This window comes from Lates calcarifer, linkage group LG14 (assembly GCF_001640805.2).
Source record: "Lates calcarifer isolate ASB-BC8 linkage group LG14, TLL_Latcal_v3, whole genome shotgun sequence".
NCBI classification, from domain to species: Eukaryota; Metazoa; Chordata; class Actinopteri; family Centropomidae; genus Lates; species Lates calcarifer.
In genome coordinates, this window is record NC_066846.1 from 12,255,074 (window position 1) to 12,267,274 (window position 12,201).

At 38.6% G+C, this 12,201-nt stretch overlaps 1 protein-coding gene across 1 annotated transcript; it reads left to right on the plus strand.

Moving 5' to 3' along the window:
* The first annotated feature begins 5,031 nt into the window (after positions 1-5,031).
* On the plus strand, positions 5,032-9,128 carry leap2 (liver-expressed antimicrobial peptide 2). Its single transcript, XM_018703790.2, has 3 exons — positions 5,032-5,377; positions 5,929-6,116; positions 6,953-9,128. Exons 1-3 carry the CDS (start codon positions 5,300-5,302, stop codon positions 7,005-7,007), a joined length of 321 nt encoding a protein of 106 aa, XP_018559306.1. The 5' UTR covers positions 5,032-5,299; the 3' UTR covers positions 7,008-9,128.
* The last annotated feature ends 3,073 nt before the right edge of the window (positions 9,129-12,201 follow it).

The following is a 12,201-nucleotide window of genomic DNA, read 5'->3' on the forward strand; positions in this document are numbered from 1 at the left end:
CATGCATGGTTTTGGAAAGGCTACAGTGAATAATGACATCCAGAGCAGCACTATAGTCCTGTGTCTCTCAGTGACCCAGTAACCTCAAATAATAATATGCTTTCCTTCATGTATCACACAGTAGAACAACAACAGTGTAATGGGATGTAACCTTGATAATATCTGTCTAAGGTTGTTGATCAGTGCCAATGTGACTCAGACATTGTCAGGAGATTTGTGGATTTGAAAACTCACTTTCCCGTAAGGATTTATTTAAAAAACAGTCAACACACCTATGGACCTTTGGCTTGTTTTGACCCAGAAAATATTAAGACAAAACAATATCACGATTCAAGTGTTTTGCCTGGTGATTTTCAGGCAGAAATATGGTTCGATGTAACCTCTAAAATGATGCATGTAGGGAGTTTGATTTAAACTTAAGCTTGTTTTCAGTATGCCGAACAAAAACATGACTCTTGTGGATTACAATCAGGTTACAATTTTGCCCGAGGTTCCGCAGTGCTGGTCTGTTACAGTAATATTTAATTACCAAGTGACTGGAAATCAGTTTTACAGGACCTCCCTGACTATTTCCTCAAGGGATTGTGTGTGTGTGTGTGTGTGTGTGTGTGCATCTGAGTGTGTTGTTTTGTCCTTCTCATCCTAATCTCCAGTGACAGATGCTGTAATGTTTTGAAATAACACACAGAAGCACATTTTAGCAAGACAGCTTCCCATAAATGTCACACTCAGAGGTGTAGCACTGGGAAGAAGTGACCTGTCACATCAGATAACATCAGGGCTTGTATTTACTGTATGATGTGTCATTGTTGCCATACTCTATGCCTGGAATTAGCAAAGTTTTGTGGTGAAGAACATGCAGTATCTAACCTGTGGAGATTTGAGAAGCTGGAACTTTTAGAGTTAGATTTTCTATTGTTAAACCAACCAATTCACCAGCTGCTGACATTTAGCCTGCAGATATATCGTGCTAACATTACCGTAACATTTAGCTTGTTGGCACTGCTAGCATGTAAATGCTATCATGCTAATGTGGCTCTGACAACTGTGTGACTTTTTTACTCTTTTTAACTTTTTTCATACCATTAACTTAATTGAAACATGCCTATTAAGTGCATTAAGCAAAAAAGTTTTTTAGCGTCACCGCTGTTGGCCCACAGATGGCATGTTAAAAACAGTTTTTCTAGGCTGTGAGAATTCTCAAAAATATAAATTAAATGGATTTAAATATATAATTAAAGCATAATAAGTGACCTTGTATGCAGATCAAGATTTCTGGTCAAAGGTTCTACAGACTTCTCTTTTATAAAGGGAAAATAATTTTTAGGCTGCAGGGGACTTTTTTGTTTCAATTCCATGAGTGGCCACAGCTAGGTGGTGGCGCTGTATCCAGCTCTCTTAACTCTGTATTTTCTTTAAAAAAGCGAAAATAGTGTGACAATGATGTACAGCCTCAAAGAGCACGACCTTGGAGACAATTCTTTGTTTCCCATCTACCAACAGCACGGTTGTTCCCTATCCTTAACCAAACCTCGATCTGTCCTCAATAGCAACCAAGTAGTTTTTGCACCCATACCTAACCAAATCTAGACTGATGTAATGACACAAATATACAGTAAAAAAAAAAAAAATTAAATGGTGATTTATTAATGGTTTTGGATGGCACTGCATCAGATCAGAAACTGCTAATCTAGGTATTGAACTTTGTCGCCTGGTCTGCAAGAGTTGTTGCTCATGAACTGAAGTTTAGAACAAGATTGATCCACTTGTGCTGCCAGATTAAATGTCAGAGAACGACCAGAGTTTATAGGAGCCATCATCCGGGGACCATGAATGTTGATACCAGATTTCATGATTATCCATCCAATAGTTGTTGAAGAATTCAACCCTGGAGACTCTAGAAGTGTTGGACCCTTTTTTATGTCATGTGGGGTGATGCAAGACAGTAGTCGGCCAAGTTCTTATGTTTGTAATCAACATTACTTATTGAATGGATCAGGTCAATAAAAAAGCAAAAAATATTTCTGATTATATGAATGTGCAGACAGGAGTTGTCCCTCTGTAAACCAATGAACCTGCGATCAATCTAGTGATGGTTGACAGTTTGCCAGATCACACAAAGACAGAACAGTCAACAAAACATCTGCGTCAACAGTCAGCTAATGCAGCATGTTACTGAGAAACAGCTATAAATATAAATTTGTTAAAAGAAAAGCTGGGGAAAAGAAACTAAACTCTGAGTTCTAGAAAAACAGTTGGTGGTAGAAACCTCATTCAAATACATTCAGGCATCATCAACATTTCCTGTCATGTTTTGTGTTTCTAGAGCACTTTAGCCTTTGTGAAATGCAAACTAAATAAAAACTATATGTTCCAGCTGAACTCTAAATAACTTCTGATTACATTTAATGGGAGAGATAAGGGACAACCAGACATGCACTGTCACCACATCCGCTATCAGAGAACTGTTGGCTTCCAGTCAAGGCCTGTTCACATTTATATGGCATTCAGGGTAACCCATTTCAGCGAACTTCACCCTGCACAGTCCACATGAGGACTTAAAACTGGTCAGATGAGGTCATGTCTGCAACCTTTCTTCGATCCGTTTGTCCAAGGGAATTATTTCCTTTTACTTCATGGCAATCAAAGTTTAAAGTTCACAGGGTGGGCAGAGTTTTTTTTTTTTTCATGACCAGATGACAGTGGACTGATTGTGCTATAAGAGAAACTGGCACAGGTCAGTTGACAAAGGCTGCACCTTCAATGTCAACCCTGCTAAAGAGTCCCTTGGCAGAATTCCTGCCCAGCCCAGTGAATTGTACCAACAGTGACTTGAATCACCCACATTGTTAGGTAGAAAAGTGTAATTAACTGAAAGATTGTTTGACATGAATGGCTAAAGACAATATAAACACAACAGCCAATCATCAAGTTTCCAGTCACACTTAGTGTGGTTTAGGATTCCTCAGCACACAGATGGATTTTGTAAAATAGGGCGATGTTTCAAATGAACTTTGAGCAAAACTGTATTGAAAAGTATCGCAAACAGCCATCAAAATATCACAAATCTGCAACGTTTGGATGTTGAAAGCTGGAGTTGTCCTTACACTATCATAAAAAGCATTAAGAGTAAAGAAGACATTTGTGGCAGAGCTGGAAATTAGAGTTACCTAGGCAGCAATGGTCAAAGTCCACAATCATCAGGTCCACAGTTATAATTCAAGGTAAAATTCAACAGTTAGCTGCCTGTGAGGTCAGATTCAATCTGCGCTTTGTGCTGACAAAGGGAAAACTGAACCAACATATTTAAGAAGTTTGGAGTAACTGATAAAGAATAAGAAAAGTCACATTAAATAGATTTTAAATGCAGATTTATGGCTGTTATCATGGCAAATGATCATGTCACGCTTTTACCCGGCATCTATTTTCCATTTGCAGAACAAATTTATTTAGTCTTTCCAAATCTTAGTTTGTTGTTTGTTTATTTGTTTATTTTAGCTTTTTGGATGGATTTAGGTGAAGGCAACATTGCAGAAAGTGCACATAACATTCATCTAACACATGAATGTACAGTGTATGATGAGCATAGCTGACTTCTCGCTTTGATAACAAGTATCATAAAACTTTATGTTCCAGCATTTTTATTGTTGTGCTCTGTAAATAGCTATAGTCCTGCACTTTCCATGCTCAGGATGAAAGATGTGCATGTCAGTATAACTGGTTTTCACATCAGTTCCTTCAAATATTTTTGCATTTGTCCCACATTTTGCATCTGTCCTGCATTTGCTCAAATAATCATCTACACAAGAAACCTTTAATTTCATGTCTCAGCTCTCTGCTGTTTCACTCTGCAGCTGCTCAGCCTGTCGGGCACAATCTGATGAGTCATGCTTGGCGATAATGTATGATGCAGATGTTCTCAGTTTGTAGGGCGCAGGATTCCTGTCAGTCTCATGCTCCTCTGGGGGCCCATCAGTGATGAACAACCTTACAGGAATCAGAGCAGGAATTTTCCATTACATCCATCAGTGATCCTCTGTGCTCCTTGATAAAATCAACCGTACTTATCCTCTCTTTCTCTCTCGGTCTTGAAATTCAACAAGTGTTTAAACATACTTTAGTTGTGAGTCTGTTTTGCACGTAACGTCCAACGTTTCTGTCTTGGCCGGGACTCCCTTTGGATAAAAACATCCTTGCCTATTCCAGGCTGACCTGATTTGCCCTAGAAAACCTAAGACTGGACTTAGATCCCAGGTGCTGCTTTGTACCTGTCCACTGCTCTGAAATTGCTAGAAAAGACCAGTGTAGAGGAGTTAGTTATACTTAATTAATCTCCATGTGGATTGATAATTATTACATAAACACAACTAATGGTTTGCCCAGACAAATTTTGCTTCAGTCACATCATCAGTACCAACACGGAGAACACGTGCTGGCGTCTTGTGTACTGTATACCTGCTTATGTAAACCACATATGCAGCATTCGCATATGCATGCTGTCTACATTGTATAAGTGTGGCTGCAGGTGTGTCAGGTCAGGGGCATCAGTAGTCAAAGATATACTGCAACACACAGACTCTGCAGATTGATAAAAGCCTTATCTCACTGCAAGTTCATTCACACACTGTGGCACCGAGATGGAAACACACACATTCAGTGACCTCTTTACCCCCACTGAGTTTCTGTGTTGCGGTCCCTTTATGTTGCGATCACGTGTGCTGTGTCTGGTCTGCCTGTGCTCACGTTGTCTATATGTATACATGTAGAAGTAGAAGAAGAAAGTGTCTTTGTGTGTGGAGGAGACTGAGAGAAGTAGCACACAGAAAAAAAGAATTGGACTAAATGGGTTTGGATGGCCTCATTTAGGGAAATAACTGGTTTTCTCCAAACACATAATGTCACATTTGGGCCAGAAAAGGGAGATAAAGAGGGAGTGAGGGGTGGACGACACAGCATGGACTGTGACTCTGTCTTCCTCCCTCCCTCTTTGCTTTCCCTCTCCTGGGATCATGGCCTGTCTATATAAAGGAAAGCCCAGCCTTCACTGCCGGTGCCACAGCTGAGTTCGCTGAGTCAGGCTGACTTGAAGAGACTTCCAGCAAACCTGCGACTAAGAAAGACCATACTGAACCTGACTTCACAACACCTCCAGACTCACTAGACACTCGGACTGGTTGAGATTTCTAAAGTCCTGGAGGTCAGGTTTTGCTCAAGACTGAAGAGCAGCAGGTCACTAAGAGGAAGAAAGTCTCATTGCTAAACACCTGAGAGCACTGACTCTACAATTAAGTGTCCAAAGATGCAGGAGAAACACTTTTTTGGCCAAAGGAAAGCAGCAGTAGCACTGTGCATTGTGCTTTTAATGCTGGTTCAGCAGGTGAGTGGATTGTCTTGACTTGAAGAAATAGTTGTGGTCCCGAAATCTGGATAAATGTGTCTGATCTTAAATCAAAGGATGGATGGATATGTAGTTTAAATGATAGATTTATGTCTTGTCTTGCCAGGACAAACCAAAATTCTTGTGGTGCTATAACTATAAATACTCTAATTCTATGTGGCCCTTGGGTTAAAATTATTTTGTCACAAGAGCTGATATTGTTTTGCACTGATGATTTTCATGTTTTACAGTGGAAATTAGGCAGTTGGCATACATTATGTGCTTCTATATTAAGACAGCACGCCATTAAAATAAAATAATTTCAGAATTTGTTGAGTAATGTGACTCCAAACAAGCACTTTAAGTAAAGTATTATCTCAGCACTTTGATTCAGCATGCACTCACGTGTCCCATAGGGATACTTAGAGTTGACTTATGGAATTATTGTAATAAATCAATGCTAATTATGCCATGTCTGCCTGGTTTTCCTTGTTTCCTGCTCGGTTCTTTGCTAAGAAATATTTCTGTACCTTTCTGTCTCTGTCTAACAGGTGTTTGCGGGTCCGTTGACCTCTCAGGTGCAGTCCAGCCCCGACCAGAGTGCTGATTCAAGGGGGGAACATATCGTCCACACACTGAGGAGAATAGCTCGGATGACCCCACTGTGGAGAATCATGAACAGTAAACCATTTGGAGCTTATTGCCAAAACAACTATGAATGCTCCACAGGACTCTGCAGGTAACTGAGACAGAAAAAGTACAGAAATAACAAATTTAGTACAAGCAGTCATATTTTTGAAGGAATTGTGCTCAAGTTGAGGTAAAACTATTGGAGTTTAAAGCCAGTAAATATAAAAAGCACTCAATTAAGGTTACTGTCAGTGAAAACACACTTATTCAGTTTTATTAATTTTGGTGGTGATCATTTATTAAATTCTGACTGGCCAGAGATCGCGTTTGACGGTCAGTCAAAAAAAAAAAAAAAAAAAAAAAAGCTGAATCAGAGCTAATCTATGTAATTTGAGTTATATAGTCAGGTTAACTAGCGCCACCTTGTGGCAAAAACACTTACCGTAAGGACTACAATATGTTAAGCACTCAAAAAATTGAGTTTTTAGAGTCATGTCCTCTTTTAATTTTTGGTTAAAAAGTGAAAATGGTCATTGTACTAAATGTAACCTACCATACACTGATATTTCAGCTACCTTGCACCGTTAGCAAGAGTAGCGGGTCGGTATACTAGCTAACGAATTTTGTTAAGTTAGGCAGTTAGCAAACTTTATATTTTTTGTTTAAGCTTAAAATGAGTCATGTTCATTTTTCTCAATATAAAGAATTCTTATGAATATCCAATAAATTTCTTTACTAGCTTAGCACATGTGCATTGGTAGTATAGCTAAGCGAATGTACTTAGCAAAAACATAAGAAAAGAAGCAAGCTAATCAGACACTTCATAAAATCACATTTTTAGGTGAGAAAAACACATCTAAGTGAATATTATAGTTAAAATGTGTGTGAATGTTTGGCTTCTTTGGTTTATTTATTCCCTCTTTCTGTTTTTCTTGTTATCTTTAGAGCGGGACACTGCTCCACCAGCCACCGCTCCCCCTCAGAGACCGTGAACTACTAGACGTCCTTGGACACAACCAGCGTGTTTACATGAGTGTACAGCCATAATCCTTATGAGGGGTTCTGATGACTGGGATATGAATTTACCAGGCTTTTTTTTTTGTTTAAACCTGAGTTTTGTATTTATATGTGCCAATACGTTTCTGATGATATCTAAATGTTTATATGGCTTTACACAATAGGTAGTTATAGCCAAGAAAAGGTGCGTTATGGGGTAAGTTCACTGCTCCACTTTATAGATTTTTAAAAGGTGAAAATATCACTAAAGAAAGGAGTCATTTAGCCTTTATACTTGATATTCTCTGATAGGATAAGATGTGATCAGTGAGAAAGGGTTCAAATAACTAAAAACACTTGTATTTTTACTGCTATGGACCAAAAATCTTTCATCCCTGAGCTGAGACTGCGATTCAAAATGAAAACAAAAGGATCAGTTTTTAATCTCAGAGGCTCCGTCCTGCCAGTTACTGTAGCCTTGAACATGCCTCCAGAAATTAAACAATCAAGTCTGATGCCTGCATAGCTTCATATAAGGTTTTAATGGTGACAGCCCATTGTTTTACTCATACATCTTGGCGATGAGACTCTTTATCAGTTGTATTATTTTAATAACAGATAATGATGGCGGCAGCAGGGAAGACTGTGTACCTTTTAGAAGCTCCTGACCTTTAAATCTTTCCCGATTTCGTCACAATCGTCTTGTGTCGAGCTCGATAAGTTATCACTTGGGTGCATGTTAGACTTAGACTTAGACGGACTTTATTGATCCCTTTGGGATGACTCCCTCTGGGAAATTACGTATGTTGAGAAAGTCTTATCATTGTACCGATAATGTGCTGCATGGAAACACGAATGCTTCCCTTTTACCAAGAGGAATCGATGGATTTGGTTTGCAGATGTGCTGCACTGTACCAGACATCTAGCATCCACTTAATGTAAGAATAAAAACATATATATATGAGTCAGTTACTTAAATTATAACCATTATCTATTAGTAACCAGCAGGAGCATTAACAACGACAAAAAGACACATTTTCACAACAGACCAAAAAAATCAAAGAGCTTGAGAACTAAGGAAATGACCTGGAGCTGACTTTCAGCCTTTGAACACACTGGCAGTTTGGTAATACGAAGCACACAGTGTGTTTTGAATTCCAGGAATTTCAGTAATAGCTGAATCACTGGTATAAATCGACAAGTTCTGCAAAACTCAAACAGACGTGTGATATGTTGGAATTACAGGAGTCGACGGTCAGAGGCATAAAGTGTTCAAGAGAGGAAAATGAAAGTAGGAAAAAAGGTATAAAAGAAGAAAATCAAGATAAGACAGCAAAAAGGAAGAGGAAAAGATAAAGATGAAGCAAAGAGAGAGGGAGCAGAGGTTACAAATACTGAAACAATGCTTTTAACATCTTTGAGGGTTTTTTTTATTCCAGTTTTATTCTTTTAAAAGTTATATTTAAAGTAAAGTTTGATAGGCTACAAATCCCTCTTCAAACACATCATTTATACCAAATGGAGGATACATAAACGTCATTCATAATATCTGTAATGCATGCATGTTAATTTTGTGTAATGCAGTGATTATCTGATCTTTTATTTATTTTATCCTTGGTCTAAATGTCAAAAATGTACCCATTTACATCATTTTATGTAGTATTTTTTAAACTATATAAATTTGTTTGATATTTTAATGGATTGTTTTAGAATAATCAATCACCCAGACTGGATTTTTAAAAACTTTTCCAGTGGGAACTTTTAGATATCTCCTTGCTCAGACAATCTTAAATCTCTAACCAACAACAAATCTATCTAATATCCTGGTTGAGTGTACAACTTCTTCTTTCTTTTCTTTTCTTTTTTTTTTTGCACATCCATCTCCTCAAATCAAATAAGCGACGACAGATTTCGCTTCGACTTGCCTGCACAGTTTACGTCATGCACAAAGCAGGTGGTGGCTTATATTTTGTACACTCAACATGTTTGAGAAATGTTTGAGTAGGACTGCACTTTTAAACCCAAATTATCTTTGTACTGTGTACTGTCTACTGTATGTACTGTGTTACTTACATGTAGGGAGAGGGAGACAAAAGTGGAATAAAAGCATCGGAAAAAAAAAGAATCGCATGTGTCTGTGATTCATTTTTAGTTTTGGTTTAAGAATAATTAATGTCAAGCAGATAACTGTGTCTTTATGGTTATGGAACAAATAAACCATGCCTGCACTGTTTTTCTTTTGTTGGGAATTTTAACACACTTGTATAAATCTGCTGAACAGCTTGCTCAGCAGATTCCTCCAGGATGTTCACATGTTGTGTGGATGACATTGATTCCTGCTTGGCTGCAGCAAACACCAGCACTAATGTGAAACTCCTGCGACTCGTTTCATACATCTGCAGCGAGGTGACAAGACCATGCTGTCGCTGCAGAGCCAGACACTGACTCATGAACTCTGACTCATGAACTCTGACTCACGTGCTCATTTTTTTTTTCTTGTCAAGTCAACCAGCTGTTGGCGTTCGGCCGTGCAGCCTTTCACAACGACAGAGATAAGCCAAGTGTGCGAGTGGAACAAACTTGAGAGAGTCAAGAAGAATAATGTCTCCTGGAGGATTTTTCTGTGTCTTAAGAGAATGTGCAGAGTCAACACATGTGTTTGCGTGATTGCATGTGTTTCACATACATACATGTGAGCAGCTGTAAACGTGTCTACATGTACTTGTGATGAGTCTACATGTCAAGAGTTTTTCTTGACACATGCGGAAAGCACAGTGCAAATAGTTGAACGTTTCAGTTTATGTGTTTTATAGCTGTTAATTCAATAGGCCCTTTCACATAGGTGATTAACTTTAGCATTAGCTTTGTTAAATTGTATTTAGGCTCCAAAAATCATAGCAGTGGTGTTTATTTGTGAAGAGTATCTGATGAACAAAACATGTTAGCATCATAAATTTTTGTTGGTCACAGAATTCGTTTTCTGGAATAATCCAAAACCCAGTGGAAAAATCTCATTGGCTTTTTGTTGACTACTACAAGGCACTCATGGCTGGCATGCTGCAACCAAAGGCGGCATGTTCAAGGGAATTCTTAACGTCAATATTGTGCAACCTGTGTGTGATTAAATCTAGGACAAAACAATTTCTAGCATCAGATCTGAATATGAACATTGGCAACAACGAACAGGCCTTGTAGTGTGACACAATCATATTTTCCTTCCTAGCGTGACTTCTTCTACGACGTATTCCTTTAGGTTGACGAACACAAATATGGTGTTGGGATTATATCGCCACCTGCTGGCTTCAGACGCTCCTGATGCCAGACAAGGACGTGAACGATGATTAGTTGGGGCCTATGGCACTACGTTTAATCTATGTGGTGGCCATCGTGAAAGACAAAAAAATCACCTGGTCTTACTATGGAATAATGGAAGAGAATACAAGGGTAGTAAAAATAATGGGTATTGTAGTGTTTAGAGCTGTCCGTCACACCAGAAATGAAACTGAAAACCACTTTGCAGCTCTACATCAGCGCTGCTTTAAAGCCGTATTTACCGTTCCTTTGTATGATATTGTGAAAAGTTCGAGCTCCTGTGGCCTGGCGCTGAACTTTCCCAAACACTCACCATCCATCAAATGTTGTCTGAGCAGGAGTCATCTGGCATGCTTGACTTGAACTCAGTGTTCTTCATGCAAGTCATACCCGATGCCATGTTAAACTGTGTGTTGGATCTTTTAATAGTTGTGTGGAGGATGATGATGATTTAGGGGGATCAGGTGATAGAGCTGGGCAGGTAGGCTGTTGTTGGACAGTGATTCGCACCTTGGTTTATAAAATCTCAGGATTTCTCTTGAGATTAAAGCACAGATCCAGGATCTGTGTGCATCGGCAAGATTCCATTATGAAATAGCTCAACCTTTCCTCTGCTTCCATGTCTGTTTTTGGGTAATTCTCGTCTCTTCTTTTGGGTTTGGGTTCACAGCAGGTCTTTGTTAGAGCCGCATCTGATTCTGGTTTTATTTAATAAGCAAAATTACAAGGCTGCTATCTACTTTCATTTACTTAAAATGGGAACTAACCCTTCCTGGAAACCTCCTTGGAAGTGTTTTGTGAAGCCTGTGACTAACAGTTACTTTCATTATTGATTAACCTGCCGACAATTTCCTTGAGTAATCATCTTGTCTATTAAATGTCAGGAAATAGTGAAAGTTTACAACTGAAACTGAACAAAATAAGAGTAAAAAAAGAGGATATGTAAAGAAAAACTGAAAACTGCAAGTGTTTTTTATTGACTGGTCTGTGTTTCACATCAGTCCTGAGAAATAATTTTAAGTGTTACTGTTGGATTTACGACACTGTCAGTGTTCTGCTGACTGCTTCAAACTGGGTCATATGTTTCACATTTGAATCTTTTTTTGATCCAACAAATGAACACTTTCTACTCTAGTTGAACTCTATTTGATCAGGCAGATGACAGGTTCGTACATGTATGTATGTGTGTTCACGTGATCACATATGTTCAGTGTCCAGGTCAGCATGTTTACTGCCTGTCTGTTTGCTTTTTTCAGATATATGTAACCCAAGTCATGTATTTTTGTCTAGCTAGCTAAACTTTGAACTCTAAACACAACAGTTCAAAGTTTAACATGACATATTCACTATCTCTGAACATTTTCTTCTTTGAAAGAAAAATATTTATAGAACAGTGCAGGGATGAGGTATTTTTGTAGGCCAACTCGGAAGTTAGCATCACCCTGGTTCCCTTGACAAAAAGGGTTTTTGGATTATTGCAGAAAATAAACTGTGATCAACAAAAGTTTGTGATACACATTTTGTTCATCAGATCTTCACAGATCAACACCACTATTCTGATGCTTGAACTCTAAATCCAATCTCCAGAGGTAAAAAGCTAATGTTAGTCTCCTGTCAAAGGGAAACCAATAACAATTTAAGCATATAGCCTGTTTCAGTTTCCGCTGTTCAAGGCCTTGGGTAACATTTCCCTCCTATTTTCAACTTTGGTTTGGAGAATCGAGTTGAAAAGGTCATGTTCTCCAGAGTCAAACTATGTTTCAATCTGACAGTTTTCTCCTGAGAATGAATACAAAACAGTTTCAGCCTCAGTCCTTGTCTGAACCTAAATGTTATGTCATATTATGTTCAAAACACATCCACAGAGTTCAGCTGCTCTTTGTGCT

Coding starts and splice junctions, on each gene's coding strand:
- leap2 (XM_018703790.2), top strand. CDS start 5,300: ATGCAGGAGAAACACTTTTTTGGCCAAAGGAAAGCAGCAGTAGCACTG. Junction 5,378..5,928: donor TTTTAATGCTGGTTCAGCAG/GTGAGTGGATTG, acceptor TCTGTCTAACAG/GTGTTTGCGGGTCCGTTGAC. Junction 6,117..6,952: donor TGCTCCACAGGACTCTGCAG/GTAACTGAGACA, acceptor TGTTATCTTTAG/AGCGGGACACTGCTCCACCA.